Genomic DNA, 25040 nt, shown 5'->3' with positions numbered 1-25040 from the left:
CGTTTATTGAGACTTCCATAATCTCTAATGCTCCCCATACTCCATCGAAAGCATGTATGGGAAAAGGAATCAATATGTACAAATGTACCTAGTCCATATATTCTGGAACCTCGAGCATGTATCGGAAGAAAACCAATATTCGAGGTATTCTGGAGTCGGGGCGGAAGACTAGCTCCCTGTGAAACTCCCAATTAACCGATACACAGCGTAATACAAACAAGCCAAAGCATCTGTCATAATGTAAAATTCTACCATGAACAAGATGGATCCATTTCTCTTATCGTAAATTACAGGGTACTCTTTTTCTACAATAACTACGGTCCTTTCAAAGTGTTTATCAAAAGCTTTGCCAAAGTCGACAAAATTTCTTTCAAATTGGATGACTAATTCGGAACAGATTCAATAAAAGATATTTCGTGATAATCCCCATGAATGCCTGTCGTTCCTGGGTGAGAAAACCACGTTAAATTTTATGACTTGACTTCGGAACTGGACTAACTAAACATCCGAAGTCTACCGTGTTAATCACTACAACACTGAGACTTACAAATTTCTTCCAACTTTGACCTTATATCCAATCTCTTATATCCATATGGTACAAACCGTCACCCTGTAACCAATACCTGCCGTTGTTCTGCTTCCTCACTCAAAGCATCCCATTTGCCCAATAACTCCCTCCAGCCACAGCACATTACCCCCAATAGCTACTCCCAAAACAAACCGTCACCCTGTAACCAATACCTGCCGTTGTTCTGCTTCCTCACTCAAAGCATCCCATTTGCCCAATAACTCCCTCCAGCCACCGCACATTACCCCCAATAGCTACTCCCAAGAAGTACTCGAACCATGGATGGAACTTTCAACTTTTTTCCCTCATTTAATTTTCTACGTGACCTATTTCCTTTTGTTACCACGATGGGGCGGGAATCGTCCCGTGGGAGAGGGAAAAATGAGTAGGAAAAGGTGGGAAAAGGGAACGATTCGGGGTGGCAAGAGGGAAAAATGAGTAGGAATGAATAGCAAAAGGTGGGAAAAGGGATTTTCGGGGTGAAGCCAGGATAACAAATTGCCCTGAAAAGTTTTTAACGAGGAAAAGGTAAAATAATACTAACGCAACAGCGAGCTCATTAACTTTTTCCGTTTTCGAGATTGGGACGAAGGGGAAATTTTCGAAGATCATTGAACAAGAAGATTAGCCGGAAGAGGTGACTTGACAACCCCGCAACTCCTTCTTGTTCTCAACTGGCAACCCGGCATTCCACAACTTCAAACTTTGGCCTGAACAAAAGTTTTGAGTTTTCCCTCAAATGCTCCCGGGCGATTAACTGCACCTACACCGGATGAGAGATTAGATTGTAGTATTGTACTGAAGGAGTGGGGATTTTCGGATTTTCGGTCTTCAAAGTTTTTGAATTTCTCTGTTTTCTGTCCCGTTTTCATTTTTTATTCCACTGTTCTTTTTGTTTTCTTATTTTCTACATCCGTTTAAGTTATGGCCTGAAGTTTAATGATGTTGTAATACCAAGTTAACCTAAACATAATCGCATCGCGTCTAAACTCTACAAGTCCACAGTCCACACATATTCTGTTGCGCTTGAGCTTGTATTGGATCATCTTTTTGATCCAGCAATTTCACGCGAAGAAAGACGTGAAGTACTGTGTCTTGACAGTCTTCGGGCAAACATCATGAAATGACCTGAGGTGTCAGATTTGACGTAAGTATTCTCCTCCTCACCCTCCACCTCCTCTTCTTCTTTCTCCTCCTCACCCTCCACCTCCTCTTCTTCTTTCTCCTCCTCACCCTCCACCTCCTCTTCTTCTTTCTCCTCCTCACCCTCCACCTCCTCTTCTTCTTTCTCCTCCTCACCCTCCACCTCCTCTTCTTCTTTCTCCTCCTCACCCTCCACCTCCTCTTCTTCTTTCTCCTCCTCACCCTCCACCTCCTCTTCTTCTTTCTCCTCCTCACCCTCCACCTCCTCTTCTTCTTTCTCCTCCTCACCCTCCACCTCCTCTTCTTCTTTCTCCTCCTCACCCTCCACCTCCTCTTCTTCTTTCTCCTCCTCACCCTCCACCTCCTCTTCTTCTTTCTCCTCCTCACCCTCCACCTCCTCTTCTTCTTTCTCCTCCTCACCCTCCACCTCCTCTTCTTCTTTCTCCTCCTCACCCTCCACCTCCTCTTCTTCTTTCTCCTCCTCACCCTCCACCTCCTCTTCTTCTTTCTCCTCCTCACCCTCCACCTCCTCTTCTTCTTTCTCCTCCTCACCCTCCACCTCCTCTTCTTCTTTCTCCTCCTCACCCTCCACCTCCTCCTCTTTTTCTCCTTCCTCTCCACCCTCTATGCCTCTTCTCTTTTTTCCTTCTTCTTCTTTCTCCTCCTCACCCTCCACCTCCTCCTCTTTTTCTCCTTCCTCTCCACCCTCTATGCCTCTTCTCTTTTTTCCTTCTTCTTCTTTCTCCTCCTCACCCTCCACCTCCTCCTCTTTTTCTCCTTCCTCTCCACCCTCTATGCCTCTTCTCTTTTTTCCTTCTTCTTCTTTCTCCTCCTCACCCTCCACCTCCTCCTCTTTTTCTCCTTCCTCTCCACCCTCTATGCCTCTTCTCTTTTTTCCTTCTTCTTCTTTCTCCTCCTCACCCTCCACCTCCTCTTCTTTTTCTCCTTCCCCTCCACCCTCTACGCCTCTTCTCTTTTTTCCTTCTTCTTCTTTCTCCTCCTCACCCTCCACCTCCTCCTCTTCTTCTCCTTCCCCTCCACCCTCTATGCCTCTTCTCTTTTTTCCTTCCTCTTCTTCTTCGCCTTTTCCCGTGTTCAGACGGGGTCAGCGTTTTTCGTCGGCCTTCCAATCAGCCCCAGGGTTTGACAAAAAATTTACTGGATGCCCTTCGCACTCCACCTTTGCTTTTTCTTTAGCAAGGGAAATTTCAGGCTGGTATCCTTCCTGTTCCCCCGGTTAGACCAAAAAACAGTCACCCTCAGCAATGCAAAACAGCAACTCTATAAGTCTCAATATACAACCTAGCTGGTCGTCCTTTGGCTCGCTATGTTTTAGAGATCCCCAGGTGATTGTCCCACGTATATTATTAATTTTCATCCCATGTTTTCTTTTTCCTCTTCTCTTCCTTTCTTCCATTTCGCTAATTAAATTATTCCAAACTTGCTCTCCGTAGAGTACATGTTGTTTACGCTGTTCTCGCTTTCAAACGGCGAAATATTGGGAGCCGGATTTTTGTGATATTGAATTTGTATTTCGTTGAGGTTTCGTCTACACTACAGTTGAGCAAGTGGATCGACATTGACCAAGTGGAGCCTGGAACTCATACACCTAAAATTGTACTGGAACTTGGCCTGGCACACTGCCGTGCGCTAAGATGCCGAAAGTAAACGTGGGAAACGTGATGGTATATTGGCTAAAAACGAAGAAAAAAAAATCTCAATACTTATAGAGAAAGAGAACAATACATAACTTTTTTGGGGGGACAGAAATTGAAGCCGCATGAAAATTATCTAGTAAAATTGAGACTGTGTAAAAACACGAGAGAAAAAGATATGAAATGCTCACAGTTGAAAATAGTGGAACCAAAAACATCCAAAAAGAATCGTGGACGAAGAAAGAGAACATCAACAAAGCGCAAGAGACTGTCAGGCAACCAGTTGGTCACTGATCTGCACATATACGAAGCTTATAAAGAAGAAGTGTTGAGAAGAGCAAAGAATAAGATTGAAATCTTTGACAGGGAGCTTCAAGAACTTAACCACCAGGTTGTAGATATACGGCAGAGAAAATTGGAATGTGGGAAAGAAGATCTCGACAAGGTCTTGGTTGGATTGAATGAGAAAATCAAACAACTAACGCAAGAGAGGAACTCAGAGACGCAACAGTTACTGTACTTCCCATACGCATTGGAACCAAAGTACCAGACAATCTGTCGGAAAGGCATTCGGAGAGCCAACATTGCAAACAATCCTCCTTGTCCAAAACCGAAAGCAATGTCTGATAAATTCACAGGCCCAACATACGTTGCCCAACCCCTCACCAACTTCATCACCATATCCCAATCCAAGATGATGAGCTATACCAAACTGTTTGCCAAAATGTCCAAAGACCCCAAGGAAGAAAATGTGATCACCTATGAGTCCGATTCGGAATTTGGCAACGAATACTACCGGGATTATGAGGTCGAAGAAAAGTTGCCATCTCAAAACACCAACAAAGAGGTGTTCAAAGACAATTCAGACGTGATGGAGATTATACCCATGCTGGACTTCAACACAAAAGATTTACTGCGAGAGGAAATCAAAACGAAATCCTACGTCCACTCCTTGTGTTTGCTGACAAATCACTACAAACGATTCCATCTACTGACGGCAACGTTCAATCACAAGCTCCAAGTATTGTCCAAACTCTGCGAAACCACACTGGGAATACCGAAAAGTACGCACCGTGAAGTATTTGACTCCATGGAGCGTTTGATCGACAAGATAAACAACTTGGACCTGTCGTACAGAACCCTCTTCGAGATGTGTGGAATGAAAGACATAGCCACCACCATATTCCTACCGGATTTACAGAAACCTTACGAGAAATCCTATCGATTCATAGAGATGACAGAACTGAAGAAGTATCTGAACCTGTTAGTGCAACAGAATCAACGCATGAGATTTATATTGGATCTGAAAAACGCTCAGAACAAGCAACTTGATGATGCTATTATCCCTATAAGCATGGTATACTTGAAAACAGCAGCAACATAAGAGAAACATGTCATTTAGAAAATGCTGAAGATGATTGGATACTCAAAAGATAAACATGGTAGATACTAGATACATTCCGATACATGCTCGAGGTTCCAGAATATATGGACTAGGTACATTTGTACATATTGATTCCTTTTCCCATACATGCTTTCGATGGAGTATGGGGAGCATTAGAGATTATGGAAGTCTCAATAAACGATACTTGAGGGACAAGTGGGAAAATAACAACGAAACGTGATATGAAAATTTCATACCAACAAAATACCTTCAAGATTCCCATGAAGAAACCTAAAAAATAGGTGAAACTCGAGTCGGTGAAGAAAACACCAGTATCCAATAATAATATAAAAAATGATGTGGTTGTCTCGTTTTCTCAAGTGGAGCTTGTAAAGTCAAAGGAGAGAAGGAAGAAGAAGGAAATCGAAAACGAAAAATAAGAAGAAGGGGAGAGGAAGAGGAAGACGAGAAGAAGGAATATAAAGTACAAATAATAAAGTGGAAGTTGAGATACCAAATACCAATCTTGCACATTGTATCTCAATTTTATTGACGCTTGAATCAGTCAAATTAACCTCGAAGGAACTAATTGATATTCCAACGAGAAATCTCTGTAAGATTTCTTCCTTATGGTACATGATTATTATTGGAAATTAAAAGAAAGCTTTACTAAATTTTCAAATAAAACATTAATTTTCCATCATCTTATACATTTTGAACTTGGAAATTAAATTCTCTCTCACTGACTTACTTATTCTTCCCTAAGAATTTACCCATTGTAAAATATCTAGAAAGCTAAGTTGCTTTTCTTGTTCTTGAGCTAAAATATCTTCACAATGTTGAATTAAATTCCACCGCTCGGGGGTACAAAAATACAAGTCATTTTTGCAAGTTAATAAATGAAAATCATGACATATGGGAAATACAAATCCCATCTCCTACATCTAACTTTCTAATTCTAATGCATAGTGCTCTGATTGGGAAGGTAGATAAGATGTAATATTTCTGTAGATAGAACATAATATTATCAACATTTTGTTCCATATAAGCAGAAAACATTTTAGAAAGTAAAAAAAGAGAACTGACTTACTTATTCTTCCCTAAGAATTTACCCATTGTAAAATATCTAGAAAGCTAAGTTGCTTTTCTTGTTCTTGAGCTAAAATATATTCCACTACTGACTTACTTATTCTTCCCTAAGAATTTACCCATTGTAAAATATCTAGAAAGCTAAGTTGCTTTTCTTGTTCTTGAGCTAAAATATCTTCACAATGTTGAATTAAATTCCACCGCTCGGGGGTACAAAAATACAAGTCATTTTTGCAAGTTAATAAATGAAAATCATGACATATGGGAAATACAAATCCCATCTCCTACATCTAACTTTCTAATTCTAATGCATAGTGCTCTGATTGGGAAGGTAGATAAGAAGTAATATTTCTGTAGAGAGAACATATTATCAACATTTTGTTCCATATAAGCAGAAAACATTTTAGAAAGTAAAAAAAGAGTAAAATGAAACAATATTGAAATTACTTTTTTCCTCAGCTCAAAATAAAATTCATCCACGAAGCTTGAGATGAAATATTTCATAATTGAATGGAGTTAAAATTTATAAAAAGCACATCCAGCATCCAGGATATAAAAATGAAAAGAACAGTAATATTTTCTACAATATAACATACACAATTCCCATATCCACGCTTTTGTTCCATTAAATTTTCAGGTTGCATTCTTCATGTTTCGAGTGCAATGTTATTGTTGTACAAATTGAGACTCTTGAGAGTAGTCTACTTCTCTCTGTAAATTCTGATATATTCCTAGAAAACTGATGTTTTTGTTATTATTATTCTGTTAGTCTTATGGTAATTGAGACGATCTACAAGTGAATTTGCAGGAATAATAGTATGTTATAGGGATTCTATGTTATAGGGACTCTGTGTTCTACTTCGTATAAATTCAATGGGTACTTTCATATCTACGTATTCTACGTTTTAGTTTCCATTCAATGGGGTAGTGAAAAAGGACAAGTGGACTAATTATTGTGTCGCGTCGTGTCTTGACCATTATAAAACGTAGGCAAATTTTAAGGGGAATTTCATAGTCTTCTAAGTGAAAAAAAAAAAAAAGATTAATCACAACTTTTTTTCGACCCTAGGTTCTATGATGGAGACGGCACTGATTCAAAGGTTGGCCGTTTAAGTAGACAATTTGCTGTCTATTTACATCCCAGTAACGTCAAGTTCTTCTGTGCCTTTCTTATGCTTTTATCTCTTCTTCTACTGAGGCATCTAACCACTTCACAGATAACTCTCTCTTCTCTTTTCTCATCCCTATCTTCTTTCCCCTCTGTTCCATGGTACTCTTCCTCTTTTCGTTTTTTGCTTCTCTTTTCTTCCTGACAGAAAGGTTTTCGCCCAACCAGACAGCCAGTCAGCAAGTACTGTATCTTGACTGTCTTGGGACAAACATCATGAGATGACCTGCAAATCCTGAGATGTCAGATTTGATGTAAATTCTTAAAACGCACCCCTGACAGAAAGGTTTTTGCCCATCCAGACAGCCAGTCAGCAAGTACTGTATCTTGACTGTCTTGGGACAAACATCATGAAATGACCTGAGGTGTCAGATTTGACGTAAATATTTCTTAAAACGCACCCCTGACAGAAAGGTTTTCGCCCATCCAGACAGCCAGTCCTGTATCTTGACTGTCTTGGGACAAACATCATGAAATGACCTGAGATGTCAGATTTGACGTAAATATTTCTTAAAACGCACCCCTGACAGAAAGGTTTTCGCCCATCCAGACAGCCAGTCAGCAACATACTCTCCGTTTCAACTCATTAACCTCGTTTCTCGTTTTCCAGAGTCGATAACATGTGTATCCTGTGTTCCACGTTCCCGCCAACGCAAATGAGTCACCCTTCACTCCCTCCTTCTTTTTCTTCTTCTTCTCCTCCTTCTCCTTCTTCTTTTCCTTCCCCTCTACGCCTCTTCTCCTTTTTTCCTTCCTCTTCTTCTTCTTTGTCCTCCTCACCCTCCACCACCTCTTCTTCTTTCTCCTCCTCACCCTCCACCTCCTCCTCTTCTTCTCCTTCCCCTCCACCCTCTCTGCCTCTTCTCTTTTTTCCTTCTTCTTCTTTCTCCTCCTCACCCTCCACCTCCTCTTCTTCTTTCTCCTCCTCACCCTCCACCTCCTCCTCTTCTTCTCCTTTCCCTCCACCCTCTACGCCTCTTCTCTTTTTTCCTTCTTCTTCTTTCTCCTCCTCACCCTCCACCTCCTCTTCTTCTTTCTTCTCCTCACCCTCCACCTCCTCCTCTTCTTCTCCTTCCCCTCCACCCTCTATGCCTCTTCTCTTTTTTCCTTCCTCTTCTTCTTCGCCTTTTCCCGTGATCAGACGGGGTCAGCGTTTTTCGTCGGCCTTCCAATCAGCCCCAGGGTTTGCTTTTGGCTACAAAAAATTTACTGGATGCCCTTCGCACTCCACCTTTGCTTTTTCTTTAGCAAGGGAAATTTCAGGCTGGTATTCTTCCTGTTCCCCCGGTTAGACCAAAAAACAGTCACCCTCACCAATGCAAAACAGCAACTCTATAAGTCTCAATATACAACCTAGCTGGTCGTCCTTTGGCTCGCTATGTTTTAGAGATCCCCAGGTGATTGTCCCACGTATATTATTAATTTTCATCCCATGTTTTCTTTTTCCTCTTCTCTTCCTTTCTTCCATTTCGCTAATTAAATTATCCCAAACTTGCTCTCCGTAGAGTACATGTTGTTTACGCTGTTCTCACTCCACCTCCTCCTCTTCTTCTCCTTCCCCTCCACCCTCTATGCCTCTTCTCTTTTTTCCTTCCTCTTCTTCTTCGCCTTTTCCCGTGTTCAGACGGGGTCAGCGTTTTTCGTCGGCCTTCCAATCAGCCCCAGGGTTTGACAAAAAATTTACTGGATGCCCTTCGCACTCCACCTTTGCTTTTTCTTTAGCAAGGGAAATTTCAGGCTGGTATCCTTCCTGTTCCCCCGGTTAGACCAAAAAACAGTCACCCTCAGCAATGCAAAACAGCAACTCTATAAGTCTCAATATACAACCTAGCTGGTCGTCCTTTGGCTCGCTATGTTTTAGAGATCCCCAGGTGATTGTCCCACGTATATTATTAATTTTCATCCCATGTTTTCTTTTTCCTCTTCTCTTCCTTTCTTCCATTTCGCTAATTAAATTATTCCAAACTTGCTCTCCGTAGAGTACATGTTGTTTACGCTGTTCTCGCTTTCAAACGGCGAAATATTGGGAGCCGGATTTTTGTGATATTGAATTTGTATTTCGTTGAGGTTTCGTCTACACTACAGTTGAGCAAGTGGATCGACATTGACCAAGTGGAGCCTGGAACTCATACACCTAAAATTGTACTGGAACTTGGCCTGGCACACTACCGTGCGCTAAGATGCCGAAAGTAAATGTGGGAAACGTGATGGTATATTGGCTAAAAACGAAAAAAAAAATCTCAATACTTATAGAGAAAGAGAACAATACATAACTTTTTTTTGGGGGACAGAAATTGAAGCCGCATGAAAATTATCTAGTAAAATTGAGACTGTGTAAAAACACGAGAGAAAAAAATATGAAATGCTCACAGTTGAAAATAGTGGAACCAAAAACATCCAAAAAGAATCGTGGACGAAGAAAGAGAACATCAACAAAGCGCAAGAGACTGTCAGGCAACCAGTTGGTCACTGATCTGCACATATACGAAGCTTATAAAGAAGAAGTGTTGAGAAGAGCAAAGAATAAGATTGAAATCTTTGACAGGGAGCTTCAAGAACTTAACCACCAGGTTGTAGATATACGGCAGAGAAAATTGGAATGTGGGAAAGAAGATCTCGACAAGGTCTTGGTTGGATTGAATGAGAAAATCAAACAACTAACGCAAGAGAGGAACTCAGAGACGCAACAGTTACTGTACTTCCCATACGCATTGGAACCAAAGTACCAGACAATCTGTCGGAAAGGCATTCGGAGAGCCAACATTGCAAACAATCCTCCTTGTCCAAAACCGAAAGCAATGTCTGATAAATTCACAGGCCCAACATACGTTGCCCAACCCCTCACCAACTTCATCACCATATCCCAATCCAAGATGATGAGCTATACCAAACTGTTTGCCAAAATGTCCAAAGACCCCAAGGAAGAAAATGTGATCACCTATGAGTCCGATTCGGAATTTGGCAACGAATACTACCCGGATTATGAGGTCGAAGAAAAGTTGCCATCTCAAAACACCAACAAAGAGGTGTTCAAAGACAATTCAGACGTGATGGAGATTATACCCATGCTGGACTTCAACACAAAAGATTTACTGCGAGAGGAAATCAAAACGAAATCCTACGTCCACTCCTTGTGTTTGCTGACAAATCACTACAAACGATTCCATCTACTGACGGCAACGTTCAATCACAAGCTCCAAGTATTGTCCAAACTCTGCGAAACCACACTGGGAATACCGAAAAGTACGCACCGTGAAGTATTTGACTCCATGGAGCGTTTGATCGACAAGATAAACAACTTGGACCTGTCGTACAGAACCCTCTTCGAGATGTGTGGAATGAAAGACATAGCCACCACCATATTCCTACCGGATTTACAGAAACCTTACGAGAAATCCTATCGATTCATAGAGATGACAGAACTGAAGAAGTATCTGAACCTGTTAGTGCAACAGAATCAACGCATGAGATTTATATTGGATCAGAAAAACGCTCAGAACAAGCAACTTGATGATGCTATTATCCCTATAAGTATGGTATACTTGAAAACAGAAACAACAGAAGAGAAACATGTCATTTAGAAAATGCTGAAGATGATTGGATACTCAAAAGATAAACATGGTAGATACTAGATACATACATATCTTCTACTGCCACAAGCTACATTGACATAGTTTTTACTTAAAATTCCAACTTGGATCGATAGTTCCAAAAAGTTTTTAAGATATAGTTTCAAAGATTCAAATTCTTTCTTCATAACCTTGATTAACAATTTTCTTTCTATTCGGGGTTTCTTCCATCAGATTTAAAACCCCTGTATCGTTGTATTTTCTGATACACAGCAAGAACTACAGTTTACTTTTTCAAACTTCTCTATACATCTGTAGGTAGGTAACTGCTATCTCAATTATGATCTGAGAAAAATAAGGAAGAAGAAGAGGAACAACATGAAGGAGAAGAAAAGGAAGAAAAAGAAGAAGAAGAAGAAGAAGAAGAAGAAGAAGAAGAAGAAGAAAAAGAAGAAAAAACTGCTGGAACAATCATAATAATTGGTCTTATCTTTTCCCTACATTGAAACTGCTCATCCCACTCTCCCTGAACTTTTGAAAACTTTTCAATTTTTCTTCCATACCAGATCAGAGTTTTCCTCCTCTTCTTCCTTATTTCAATTTCTTCCTCCTCCTCCGCTCATCCCACTCTCCCTGAACTTTTGAAAACTTTTCAATTTTTCTTCCATACCAGATCAGAGTTTTCCTCCTCTTCTTCCTTATTTCGATTTCTTCCTCCTCCTCCTCCTCCTGGTTTTCATTTTTTCTTCATTTGTTGAAAACAATTACACCAATGCAGCAGAAAAAAAGAGACCCGCTTTTTCTCTATTTTTACTTTCTATTACTACAGTATAGCGGAGCTATACTAGTAATGAAAGTATTGCAATCGGTCCAAATTTTCAAAATCAGGAAATGGTTGGAAATATCCGTTTTGGGATTCCCTGATGTCAAAAAAGTGCCATGCCATGGTCTGTACGTACGTATGTATGCATGTATGTACGTATGTACTACAGGTTTAAATGGGAAAAGGTGGTATACAAAATATCTCAAAACGGTTTGTCCTAGAGCGATGGAATTTGATATGCTATCCCGGTATGGTCCAAGGACGCGACTGACAATTTGGTAAAAATCGGACAGTCACTCATCCAGATATCAACCAAAGTCAATGTTGCTTCGAACTTCGGACTTAGAATTTTTTTTTTTTTTAAATCAATTTTTTTCAAACTTTATATGATTCCTTATCACACGAGGAGTATTTTAAAATAGGAAATTTTTTGGTCGAAGGCGGTCGATTTTGAAATTTTCAAAAAAAAAAAAGTTCAATTTGCATTGTGAAGATATTTTAGCTCAAGAACAAGAAAAGCAACTTAGCTTTCTAGATATTTTACAATGGGTAAATTCTTAGGGAAGAATAAGTAAGTCAGTGAGAGAGAATTTAATTTCCAAGTTCAAAATGTATAAGATGATGGAAAATCAATGTTTTATTTGAAAATTTAGTAAAGCTTTCTTTTAATTTCCAATAATTAATGTAGGTAAGAATTCGAAGAGCACAAATGGCGAACATTACACCACGTCACATTTTGTACAGTGAAAATATTTCAAAAATAAGTAATTGTCTCATTATTTAAAGCTAGATTCTAGATATGTACATAATCTGTGGAACGCGAGAATGCAGGTGAATTAAATTTATGAACGCCTTCTAAATGTTGAGTTATGCAATGTGAAAGTAAAAAATTCCATTATTTTCATGTCCCTTCCATTATTTTCATTCTCTATTAGGTATTTCAACACCAAAATCCATTTTTTCTATCTTTCAAGGGATATCCTATCTTATCAGGGGAAAAGATCATACAAAGTGATCATTTCAGCAACCCCCGGTCCCAATTAGTTGAAATAATCGAGGTCCTTCTGTACTTGACTAGATCATGCTAATCAATAGAAGAGTCTTGACCATAGTAGCGCTCCTCGTAGAAAATGAAAAAATTGAGCTGAGTATTTTTCCTATGATGTTCGATGGTCTTGGTGAGTCGCGCACACGTCCGAGTTAATTATAGTTTATTAAGGATTTTCACAAAACTAGGATGCAGTTCATAATAAGTGCCTAGGTATATTTAGGTAGGTAAATCAAGTCCGATAAGTAGGAATAAATTATTTCTGATTAAATTTACAATGCCCGCACAGAAAATAAACAAACACCAGTGTAAACATTGATGACATTTTCAAATCAGCTGATTTCTGATAAGGGATTACCCTTTGACCTTGACTGAAATTCAACCGCATCATGACTGTCTCGATGATTTTTATCACAAGAAACTATTGGCCTGAAATTTCAATTAGGCAATAGATTACAGGGTCCGAAATGCAACTGTTACGGATTTTCCGGCAGAGTGTAGCCTCCGTGGCTATCACACTAAGTTTGATAGCTGGAGGTCTCGGGTTCATGTCCTATCGATTCATAGAGATGACAGAACTGAAGAAGTATCTGAACCTGTTAGTGCAACAGAATCAACGCATGAGATTTATATTGGATCAGAAAAACGCTCAGAACAAGCAACTTGATGATGCTATTATCCCTATAAGTATGGTATACTTGAAAACAGAAACAACAGAAGAGAAACATGTCATTTAGAAAATGCTGAAGATGATTGGATACTCAAAAGATAAACATGGTAGATACTAGATACATACATATCTTCTACTGCCACAAGCTACATTGACATAGTTTTTACTTAAAATTCCAACTTGGATCGATAGTTCCAAAAAGTTTTTAAGATATAGTTTCAAAGATTCAAATTCTTTCTTCATAACCTTGATTAACAATTTTCTTTCTATCCGGGGTTTCTTCCATCAGATTTAAAACCCCTGTATCGTTGTATTTTCTGATACACAGCAAGAACTACAGTTTACTTTTTCAAACTTCTCTATACATGTGTAGACAACCAGTATTTCGTCAGCAGGGTGGGACCGGACACCAGTGCGGAAGTATTGTCAAAGGACCTGATTGCCAATGTTCCAGCATTGACATCTGTGAAATGTTGCAAGATGAAGTCCCGTCACCCTTCTTATGCATCATTTCACGTGGTCATTCCATCCGACCAAAATGAGCTGGTGGAAACGGAAGATGCTTGGCCAGAGGGATCCTTTGTAAAGAAATTCTCTGGCCGCCTGTTAGATTCCTACATATTGGAGACGTTTGAGTCGAAGGATGCTGATACAACAAGACACACTGCCCCATCTCCTGTGTGTCCCCCGCCACTACTCGATATGGGATCTCAAGGATCTTCGAAACCGAGAAGAAGGAAGAGCAACATCCCTATCCAGGTTTCAAAAAACCGGCCTCGAAGACTCGCCACCAAGAAAACATAATTTGTTACTATCATAACGCCGGGGGTCTGCGGACAAAAATAGATGAATTAAAACGTGCAATGGAGACTTCCATTTTCGATTTAATTTTTCTATCAGAAACCTGGCTGAATGATGATTTCACTCAAAGTGAAGTCAAAGTAACAAATTATGATATCTATCGAAGTGACAGGGATCCAATTGTGTCTGGTAGATCTCGGGGTGGGGGCGTGCTGATTGCTGTAAGTAGTAAGTTGAAATCACGTAGGATTAATGTTGCCTCTCCTACACATTCTTTTGATCATGTTTTCGTTCATGTGCAGGTTGGTAGCGGCAGCTTACTTCTTGGTTGTGTTTACATTCCACCTAGTTCTGACGTGGAAACGTATGTAGAACATTGTAATATTGTTGAGGACTTATGCTGTAGGTATCCCGATTCGAAAGTATACCTGGCTGGTGATTATAATCTGAGGGGAGCTAAATGGGGTGTTGATGAAGATTCTTTGATGTTTGTGGATTGCCATGACAGCTCACCAGCTGTTCAACTGTGTGAATCTTTTAACAGTCTCTCACTTTGTCAGGCTAATTCATTACCCAACGATCACGGTGTATTTCTTGATCTTCTTTTTACAAGTAATGATACTGGCACATCTACATCTTGTATAGACCCACTGCTTTCAAACAATTATCATCATAATGCTTTTAGTTTTGAGATTCAGGTCGCTCATCACACAGATCAATTATCCCAATATATGGTGATTTATGATTACGCCAAATGTGATTCATTCGAGCTAAAAAGATTTCTTAATCGTGTTGACTGGTCGTTCATTTCTTCTGAAACCGATATCGAGGTGGCTACCCAACGCTTTTATGATTTCTTATTAGCTGGCATTGAAATGTCGACTCCTGTTAAACGTGTGCACCGTACTTCCTTTCCGATGTGGTTTTCAAAAGAACTCAAGTCCCTTATCTTTGAGAAGAAGAAGGCTCATTCTGACTACAAGAGGTCTGGACTTGAATCTGAAAAAGGCTGCCGCCGTAGGCGGTTCAGGCTCGGGACTTGGAAAAATTTTCATTTTTTTTTTTCAAATACGTATCCCGCAAATCCTTATCACACGGGGAGCATTTTAAGATAGGAAATTTTTGATTGAAAATTGGGCGCCGTAGGCGGTCGATTTTGAAAATTAAAAAAAAAGTTCAATTTTTGGACACTTTTTAATGATCCCTCATTAAGTCATTACACGGGGAGTATTTTAAGATAGGAAATTTTCGACCAAAAATTGGCCGCCGTGGGCGGCTCAGGCTCGGGACCTAGAAAAATTTTCATTTTTTTTTTTTAAATACGTATTTCGTAAATGTAATAGAAAGTCGTGTGATGTTCACACCAGATTTTTTTTTTCTAATGCTATCCGGCGATATGGAATTGCAATTTCTACCTCGATTTTGCTTTTTCTGCGACACAATAAGAGAAGAGAGTTTTCCTGCCATACAATGTATTCACTATTCAATATAAGATAGAAATTTTTCAATTGTGATCGGCTACGAATGTTTGAACAAAATCCGAGATACGGACCAGATATTGAAGGATTCAATTCAGTGGCGTAGCGTCCATGTAGGGCGGCCATACACTCTAAATTTACTCAAATACCCTTAAATATTGACTTTAAATACTTATGAAGAAGCATGTGCATAACTTATGTAGTAATGTGCATGGTGATGGAAATTAGTGCCCTACACGCCTTACACTTGACTTTAGACCACGCTACGCCACTGGGATTCATTATACTGATGGAAAAAATGGAAAGAGCACGAGGAAAAATAATTGAATGAAGTCAAAACAATGATTTCAACTCGACAAATTACATATCCAACGAGACATCGATATTCTTGCTGGTACGGATTACTTACAAAGACACAACTTGAACTGTACTTTGCAAACGACAATGTGCATAAACAACTAGATATAGTCAACCTCATGGAAACATTCAGAGGGGAAGAGATGCACAAACAAATAGGAATAAGTCCTTTGTCAAATTCCTTTATCAAAGAACGAAAATGAAAATCTATCTTTTCCTGCTGGTACGGATTACTTACAAAGACACAACTTGAACTGTACTTTGCAAACGACAATGTGCATAAACAACTAGATATAGTCAACCTCATTGAAACATTCAGAGGGGAAGAGATGTACAAACAAATAGGAATAAGTCCTTTGTCAAATTCCTTTATCAAAGAACGAAAATGAAAATCTATCTTTTCCCAAAAAGATAGGAAATCTTGTTTGGGTCCTAATGGCTATTTCACTAGATTATACTATGTTGCTTTTCTCCTAATTTGTGAATTCCGGTATTTCTTCTTTAAGTCATTTATCTCTCCTTCTCTTCTCTTCCTTCTCAGCTCACTTCTGCTTCATTACACTGGCAGAGAGAAAGGGAAATGGAGAGAAGGAAAGAGAAAGTTAGAAGGAGAGAGAGAATGAGGAACTAAAGACAGGGCCGGATTACCCATAAGGCAGAATGGCAGACTGCCACGGGCCCCGCGCTTTTGGGGGCCCCGCGCTTTGAGGACTTACACTAGATATTATGGGTTTTTTCTAAAAAAAAAAAAAAAAAAAATCGCCTGCGGCGCTGAAAAATTTACTTTTGGTGAGACTGGATTTCTCAAGATTGTGGACTAAAATTTTCAAAAATTTCGCCTGCGGCGCTCTAATTTTTTTTTCTCACTTTAGTGTTCAGCTAAAATTAGGATAAGAAAATATCTAGCAAAATTTTCAAAAATTTCGCCTGCGGCACTCTATTTTATTTTGCTCACTTTAGCGTTCAGCGAAAATTAGGATAAGAAAATATCTACGAATTAGGTACGTCAAAAATTAACTTGTGACAAAGCATGAGGCACATGATAGGAAATCTTGTTTGGGTCCTAATGGCTATTTCACTAGATTATACTATGTTGCTTTTCTCCTAATTTGTGAATTCCGGTATTTCTCCTTAAAGTCATTTATCTCTCCTCATTGCACTTCTCTTCCTTCTCAGCTCACTTCTGCTTCATTACACTGGCAGCGTGCTGAAAATTTTAAGTTCGATCAGCCCAAACTGGGGGCCCCGCGCCTTTGAAACTGCCCCGGGCCCCGCGGGGGGCTAATCCGGCCCTGGCAGCGTGCATTAATAATTCTAAATTCTAGTTTGTACCAATGCAAAGGAATATTGTTAAAAGCTTGCGTTACACAAAGCTTGAACACACAACATCAGACAGATAGAAGCTAATTTTATAATACCTATAACAATAATAGTAGAAGAAACAGTCAACAAAGACAATCTTGCCAAAGCAGTAAGTTTTTCTACCACTGGTGAAACAATCACCTTCTAAACGTTAAACCGTTGCCAATCAGGCAGTTACAAATAAGCGCACTCTGACATTTTACATTAGCGCAAACCATATAGAATGAAGCTTTTCACACACTCACACCCAGGTGCAAATTTTATACATAGAATAAAGTGAAACAGTCAACAAAGACAATCTTGCCAAAGCAGTAAGTTTTTCTACCACTGGTGAAACAATCACCTTCTAAACGTTAAACCGTTGCCCGTTAGGCAGTTACAAATAAGCGCACTCTGACATTTTACATTAGCGCAAAACATATAGAATGAAGCTTTTCACACACTCACACCCAGGTGCAAATTTTATACGTAGAATAAAGCTGTTTCATATTATAACTACATACATAGGATAACGTTACTTCAAGATGACGTGACGTTTCTATTTCTACAAATGCCATTCTCAAAGTTTAAAATTCTCTTCGCGGTTTTTGTTCCCTTTTGGATTACTGAAGTCGGGGGGAAAAAGCTGTGATTTCAATATCGAGTGAAAAAGGACAAGTGGACTAATTATTGTGTCGCGTCGTGTCTTGACCATTATAAAACGTAGGCAAATTTTAAGGGGAATTTCATAATTTTCTAAGTGAAAAAAAAAAGATTAATCACAACTTTTTTTCGATTTATTCGACTTAACAATGTAAAATGCATATTTGAGACATACGGGCCATCAGGATTTGGCGTAGTTGATGCACAGCTGCTCGAAACTACCAACGAAAAATTAAATGAAAGAAAAATTTTAGTTTGGAAAAAAATAAGCGGAAAGTAATTTAAGTAAAAAAATAATTGGAGTAAAAAGTACCGTAAAAAGTTAGAGAGCAACTAACTGCCAAAGAAAATTTGCGAAACAAAATTTGGTTGGACTGTGACAGCGAAAAATTTAGTAAAGAAAAAGAGTTTTGTTTTTTTGTTTTTTTTTTTTTTTTTTTTTTTTTTTTTTTTTTTTTTTTTTTTTAAGAGGTTTGACAGAGGGAACTGTAACTCTAGGGTCTTATCGTCCCGAAATCGGAGAGAGAAGGAAGACAGGATAGGAGAAAGCCAGCCGTTCCGAGAACGAACATTATCCCATCAGGATAAAATCCGCCCCGGGCGGGAATCGAACCCGCGGCCTAGCGCTTACAAGGCAGACGCACTACCAACTACGCTAACTAGGCTGGAAATCGGTTATTCAATTTCTCTTGAAATCTTGACACACAAGAATTCCCACGAAAATCCCGGCTTAACTAACTTGGTCAGTAACTCACCTGAAGTTCTGACATTAGAAAAACGGGAGTCGGGGACTTCTCACGAAATCCCTTGGCTTAACTTGTGCACACTTTTATAGCTTGCACACGAACTTTGTGCAAACGGGGGGAAAAAGCGTGTGTACCCCAAAGGTTTTATTCTTCCCTGAGAGATATTTTCATCCCCCAGAATGAACTCGGGTTTTGACCTTTTTTGTAATTTAATTATAAAAATTTAGTGCTTTTTTTTGAAACACGAGAAATATGAGAAAAACTCTAATGCTACCTATTTACCTACCTATTTGAGGGATTTTTGCACCAGTGCATGCTGCGAGCAAAATTTCCCACCGTTTTGCCACACAGAGCGAGGGAGCTTTTCTTTACGGATTTGTTTTTTCCCTCCCTTCTTTTTTTTCTGTTTTTCCCTCCTTCTTCTTCTTCTTCTTTTGGTTTCTCCATTCTTATTCTTTTTTTTCGTTAGAATACAATGGACATAGGTATACGACCTAAAGGTGTGTAGGCCTCTGGGTTGTTAATAAGAGATGAAAAAGTTGTGCTCGTTTTCTACCCTAGAAAACAAAACCCAAGTGAGTGAGCTTGTGGAATTGTCTGGAATATGCATTTTACATTGGATCTTACGAGTAATTTTTACCTTTTAGAACCAGGAACCAGCAAAAGAGATGATAATAATAAATTCATCACCATTTTCAGATGGTCCGAGTCTTTAAAAGTAAAAAGGACCATTTGAGTTTTTTGAAATTTCATCCGCTTTTTAACATCATTTTTTTTTCTTTTTTTTTTAGAAAAAGGAAAAATGAGCTTGTTTGTATGGTAGTGGATTTCACCAACATTTTCTCAGTCCCTAAAAAAAACCTGTTAAGCTAAAGTTCCATTTGATTTGTATAGGCTTAGCAGGGCTGTTCAGCTAACAGGCTGTTAGGGTGTTAGGAGCTGAAAAGAAGGTTGGTCAAACCCACCCTGGTGGATCTTTTATAAAGTAAGGAAAGTAAAAAGGGCTGTATGAAATTTAAGAAAATCAAAAGGACCTTTTTCTTCTAAAAAGCTAAAGAAATAATAAAATGGATGTTCATGCAAACCTCTATCTTTCGTCCCTCTACCACGGTCCCATGGAGGCGGTCTCTGGCCTGGTCTGCATCCGAGCTATTGGCAAACGTGACAAAGCCAAACCCCTGCATGCCAGAGAAAACAAAAGAGACAAAATCAACAAATGAACAAAAACATGCATTTAATAATATCGGTACAGAGGTTGCTATACTTTTGTTTGGTTGGCAAATATGACCCAAGGACCTTGGGCCAATGTTTCAAAGAAGGAATTCGGCAGATTGGAAAGAAAAGTAAATGTCTTCTGATTTTTAATATCGGCCAAATTTAGGCCATGTCGAAAAGTGGCAGGTCAAATTCATTTTTTTTTTTTTGAAATTTTAATTAAATTTAAATAATTTTGAGAGCATTAATCCAGATAACACAAAAAATATCTGCCAAATTCCGCATAGGAAATCAGGGGAAGTAGGAGAGGAAGCTTTTTGAACTGTGCCATGCAAAAATCGGTAGAAAAAATTTCACCTGCGGCGTTGTTCAGCCTTGTAAGGGCTCCAGTGAGGGCCAATCGTGCATTTATCATGAGATGATTTTCGATTTTCCTATAGCACAGTCCAAAGAAAGGGTCCTAAGCGAAAAGGGGCAGCTAAACATCCTAGTTTTGGGTTAATCAAGAAAACATTCATTCATTACCATATCATTTCAAGTGGTGGTTTAACCCTTTTGGTACCTTCTTTTCTACAGGGGGAGATTTCTTGACACCATTCGGGGGCAAGTTATACATTCTTTATAAACAACTGTACAGTACAGCAGGGGGGCAGAGTAAAGGGTCAATTGTACGGAAGTCATAATCTCATAATACTGGCCCTGTTACACGGGGCACAAAGGAAATGCTGACAATTATGGTTCTACATGCAAAGATAAAAAAATGGATCCAAGTCAAATTATTGCTGAGATTGGGTTGGGTTTGAGGGGGTGATTCGAGCCAAGAGAGAATACACATAATGCTTCAAAATGGCCTTTAAGTTGTTATTGGTCGTAGTTTTTATAATTTCTAAGCTGATTTTTCAAGAATCTTTGATTTTTTAAAATTTCTTCAATAGAGAATTATGTACTTCTCACTATTGTACATGATTATCGCGCTATGAGATTGTTAACCGTTCAGATACCAACCAAGCACAATATTTTCTCACCATTAGTAATCCGTCAGGAACTGGATTAATTAAATGTGATCTAGCCGCAACACACTATCTTTTGAAGCTTAAAGGCTCTTGAAATATGTACAATGTACATATATGGTGAATATTCTTTGCGATTTTCGCTCTTGGCTTTAAGCACCACCACCCAAACCCACAGAGTTACATCAAGGCTACTTTAGTCCGAAATACTTGGCACCCGCAAACTCCCGCAAAACGTAAGCTAGATAAAAACTGGTTGGTTAAACGCAAGTCGAAACGACAACTAGGTAAATAGTAGGTAAATACTTGGGCAATCAATCTAAGAAAATTAATGGTTCGACAGAAAAGTCTTGGAAAAGTTAAGTTAAATGCAAAATAAGGTCAAATACAGTAGAAGAGAAAGAGGTTTCCAACTAGAAATGGCAACGATTAATCGAAATGGAGAAAAATCGATTTCCTTTTTGGTTCAATAAATAATAATCGGAGAAAAATCGATTTTTATTTTTTTTGCTCATGAATCGATTAATCAGCTTAACCCGACTTTGAGGGCTGTTTGTCCCTACACCTAAGCCTCAGAGTGGGCTTTTTGTGTATCGATTAATAGCAATCGATATTTCTTTATCAAAATTAATCTATTAATCGATTTTTTTGGTTACAAAATTAATGAGTTATCGATTTCTTCCATACGATTAATCGAAATCGAAATTCTTCAATTTTGCCATCTCTATTTCCAAGAGAACTGAATTAATGTTGGTTGTTTGGTGTGATAGAAACAGACAAAAAGGAGGAAGCATTGTGTTAAGAGCATTGCATCCAAAACTCACCCTACTCGCCTTGCTTTGAGGTGGCCAAAGTTCGGGAAGCTTTGCGTTGGTGACCCTCTTAAATTTTTATCTCTGCATGTAGAATATTTTCGATTTGTTTTAATATGACATCAATAAAATTTGAGAATAAGGGGGATAGTAAGTTTATTATTATTATTTTTTAAATAAATAAAATGTTTTTCAATTCATTTATTTTTCCTAATGGAAAAAAATAAACAAATAGAACAACATGTGATTAGGTAAAGAAAAGGGGGGGACTGGGAAATACACAATCCTAACTAAAGACACATAATAATTAGTAATGGAGGAGTTGCAAATGGGTAAAAATTATAAATAAATGGTCGATTCCTATGTAAAATGTTGCGAAAAATCCAAATCTGAAGTCAAAACTCCGAAAAAACAACTGTAAAAGGTCGAAAATTCAATTTCTCACGAGGCTGAGTGGGCCCCGCAACAGCCAGTCACGGTATCAATCATTTGCATGATACAAATTTCTTGACCCCGCCGGGAATCGAATTTCAGTTGTATTTTACTTGCGCAATTTCTCCTCTTCTGAAGCTCGTTCTGCCTCTTTTCCCTATGGTTTAGTACAGGCGCTATCACACCAAAAGAGGAGAAACGAGCTTCAGAAGAGGAGAAATTGCGAAAGGAAAATACGGTTTGAGAACTTTTTTGTGTGTGATCAATTTTGGCAAAATAGAGCCAAGTAGATAACCAACAAGGCTATATTGAATATGAAAACCTTAGGCCAGCCACTACCCGTCAGGTAGACCTGACAGGTAGGCACACCTGATCAGGTGTACGTGTCAGGCCTACCTGATAGTGAGTGGCTGGCCTTAGGCTTGCAGCTGGTATCACAGAACGTTTAGAAATATTTCCAAGGCTTCAGAAGTCAAAGTCAAGAGAAATGGAAATGAAAACTATCCCGAACTTTTTTGTACTCCAGTGTAGTCCAGTGGCCATTTTAAATTTTATTGAAGAACAATATGAACATATTGATGTACATGTATGTGAATATGGCATCGTAATTGAACAGTGGGAAGTTAGCCATCAACAGAACATCATATCGGAGCTGTCAGTTTTTCTATGTTACATCAGGGACTAGATTAGTACAGGGTCAGACGATTTTTATTTTATTTTTGTAAAATTTGGGAACTTTGAGGCTAGTCAGTCCACAAAAAGTCCTCTCCGATTCTTAGCAGTAGGAGCAAACAGCCCTAAAAGACGGGTTAAGTTTCTACGAATCTACATGGGACTAACTAGAAAATGTACAACAACTTTCTAAGGATTAGACAATTTTTCGATCAAAATATTGTGAGTTTTTTTTTTTTGTGGATGAAGTTCACAAACATTTTCCGTTGGGTGTTTGCTCTTTGACACCCAAATATTTGGGTACATAGATTTTTCACGAAAAATTTCCATCCTTTTTTTCCCCAACGAAATTTTTCAGTCCTTTTTACGAAAGAGGGGGGGGGGGTTGTATCTTTGAACCATTTTTTTTTCTTCACATCCCAAAAACCCGGGACCCTCCAAACTCCCCCAAATTTCGGGACTGCCCCCCTGTTCATTAATATTCATACATAGACAATTATTCATAATGGCGATGCACACGCGTCGAATGGAATTATAAAACAAATGCATAATCGCCACACAGACGGATTTTGATTTCGCGCCAAAATAATTCATTTCAATCAGCCATTATAATTGCTACTGTCTGATTCATGAAAGAAGTTGGTTAATTTTCATTTTATTTTTTATTCATTTTATTATTATTGTTTGTAAAAGAGGTTTGACAGAGGGAACTGTAACTGCTATCGTCCCGAAATGGAAGATAGAAGGAAGACAGGATAGGAGAAAGCCAGTCGTTCCGAGAACGAACATTGTCTATCAGGATAAAATCCGCCCAGCGCTGGAATCGAACTAGCTAGCTTGACTTGACAGCAGTTTACATAAAACCTTGTTGTTGTTTTTTTTTTTTTCTCCAACTGACTTCTTTCATAAATCGGACAATAGTGTTGGATTTTGATAGTGATTATGAGTTTGAAATGTTTATTCGCCTAACGTTTTGTTTGCTTGTCTGTTTGTGTTGTATATTTGCACAGAACAAATGCTGTACATCTCACTGTCTTTAACACAATTTTAATAAATTAGCTGCACGAAGCCAGGGGGGGAGTTTTGTGTTCTAAACTCGATGAGTCAACCTAGCTAGCTTGGAGGGTGATGCAGAAAAAGCCCACTCCGAGGCTTAGGTGTAAGACTGTAACAGCCCTAAAGGACGGGTTAAGCTTCTACGAATCTTGGAGAGTAGCGCGGCGTGTGCCTTGTAAGCGCTAGGTCGCGGGTTTGATTTCCGCCCGTGGCGGTTTTATCCTAAACAGATAGGAGGGAGGGAAGAAGAAGAAGAAGAAGAAGAAGAAGAAGAAGATAAGGTTCGTTCTTGGAATGGCTGGCTTTCTCCTAGACTGCATCTAAAAGCAGTTACAGTTCCTGTATCGAACTTGAATAAATACTTCAAGAGCATCGTAAAGAAAGTACAAAATAATATTAAGTCTGAATTTTGATGAGAATTTATTATTTGCTATTAATCTTGATGGTTTAGGTACTTTATTTTATTTTAAGAACGATTAGAAAATGATTTACATTTCTCCCTCTCCCTTCCTCCCTCTCTCTCTTTCTTCGAACGATTACTTTAAATTTTTTTAGAACGATCGCCTGTAAATATTAGGAGAGGGAGAGAGGGGACGGAGAGGGAGGAAGGGAAAAGAGAAAGAGAGAGGGAGGGAGAAAGTGAGAGAGAGAGAGGGAGAGGGAAGGATAAAGAGAGAGAGGGAAGGAGAAAGAGAGAGAGGGAGGGAGAAAGAGAGAGGAAAAGGAAAGAGAGGGAGAGAGAGAGGGAGGGAGAAAGAGAGAGGAAAAGGAAAGAGAGAGGGAGGGAGACAGAGAGAGAGAGGGAGGGAGAAAGAAAGAGAGGGAGGGAGGGAGAGGGAGAGAGAGGGAGGGAGAAAAAGAGAGAGGGAGGTAAATAACCCTCTTAAGTTGAACTTCTGTTTTTCTACATTCATAAAATCGGCGAAAAATAATCCATAAACATGGGAGAAAGAAAGAGATAGAAGGGATTTCAAAGGGGATAGAAAGAGAGGGAAGAAAGAGAACAGGGAGGACGAGGGAGAGGAAGAAAGAGGGGGGGAGAGAGAGAGAGGGAAGGAGAGGGAGAGAGGTAAGGTTTACAAGTTCCAAGTTCCAATAATGTGATGTGAAAATGGAAAAAGCTTGTGAGTAAGAGAGAGAGAGAGAGAGAGAGAGAGAGAGAGAGAGAGAGAGAGAGAGAGAGAGAGAGAGAGAAAAGAAAAAGAGAAAAAAAAAGTGAACCAAATAAAACATGATAAGGGATAAAGCTAGGGGAAAAGAACCAGCAGCGGAGGGGTAAAAATGAAATTTTGTGTGGGAAAGCAGGAGCAGAGAGAAAAAAAACGCCGAAGACTTTTGAT

At 39.1% G+C, this 25040-nt stretch overlaps 2 protein-coding genes across 2 annotated transcripts in view; one reads left to right on the top strand and one right to left on the bottom strand.

The window, feature by feature from the left end:
• Positions 1–2864: 2864 nt before the first annotated feature.
• On the top strand, positions 2865–13272 carry LOC103507845. Its single transcript, XM_017443501.2, has 2 exons — positions 2865–4600; positions 13017–13272. The coding sequence occupies exons 1-2, from the start codon at positions 3545–3547 to the stop codon at positions 13182–13184; spliced, it is 1224 nt and encodes a 407-aa protein (XP_017298990.1). The 5' UTR covers positions 2865–3544; the 3' UTR covers positions 13185–13272.
• An 803-nt stretch (positions 13273–14075) lies between these two features.
• Positions 14076–25040, bottom strand: part of LOC103507851 (sex determination protein fox-1-like) — a 19717-nt gene continuing 8752 nt past the window's right edge. Inside the window, exons 8-9 of the mRNA XM_026822616.1 lie at positions 19627–19681; positions 14076–14137 (exon numbers count right to left, since the gene is read on the bottom strand). Of these exons, the coding sequence (XP_026678417.1) occupies positions 14076–14137; positions 19627–19681 (117 nt within the window). The remainder of the gene's footprint in view (positions 14138–19626; positions 19682–25040) is intronic.

The sequence above is a fragment of the Diaphorina citri genome, unplaced genomic scaffold (assembly GCF_000475195.1).
Source record: "Diaphorina citri unplaced genomic scaffold, Diaci psyllid genome assembly version 1.1 scaffold346, whole genome shotgun sequence".
NCBI classification, from domain to species: Eukaryota; Metazoa; Arthropoda; class Insecta; order Hemiptera; family Psyllidae; genus Diaphorina; species Diaphorina citri.
The sequence above is the reverse complement of the archived record's forward strand: the minus strand, read 5'-3'. Positions and strand labels throughout refer to the sequence as shown.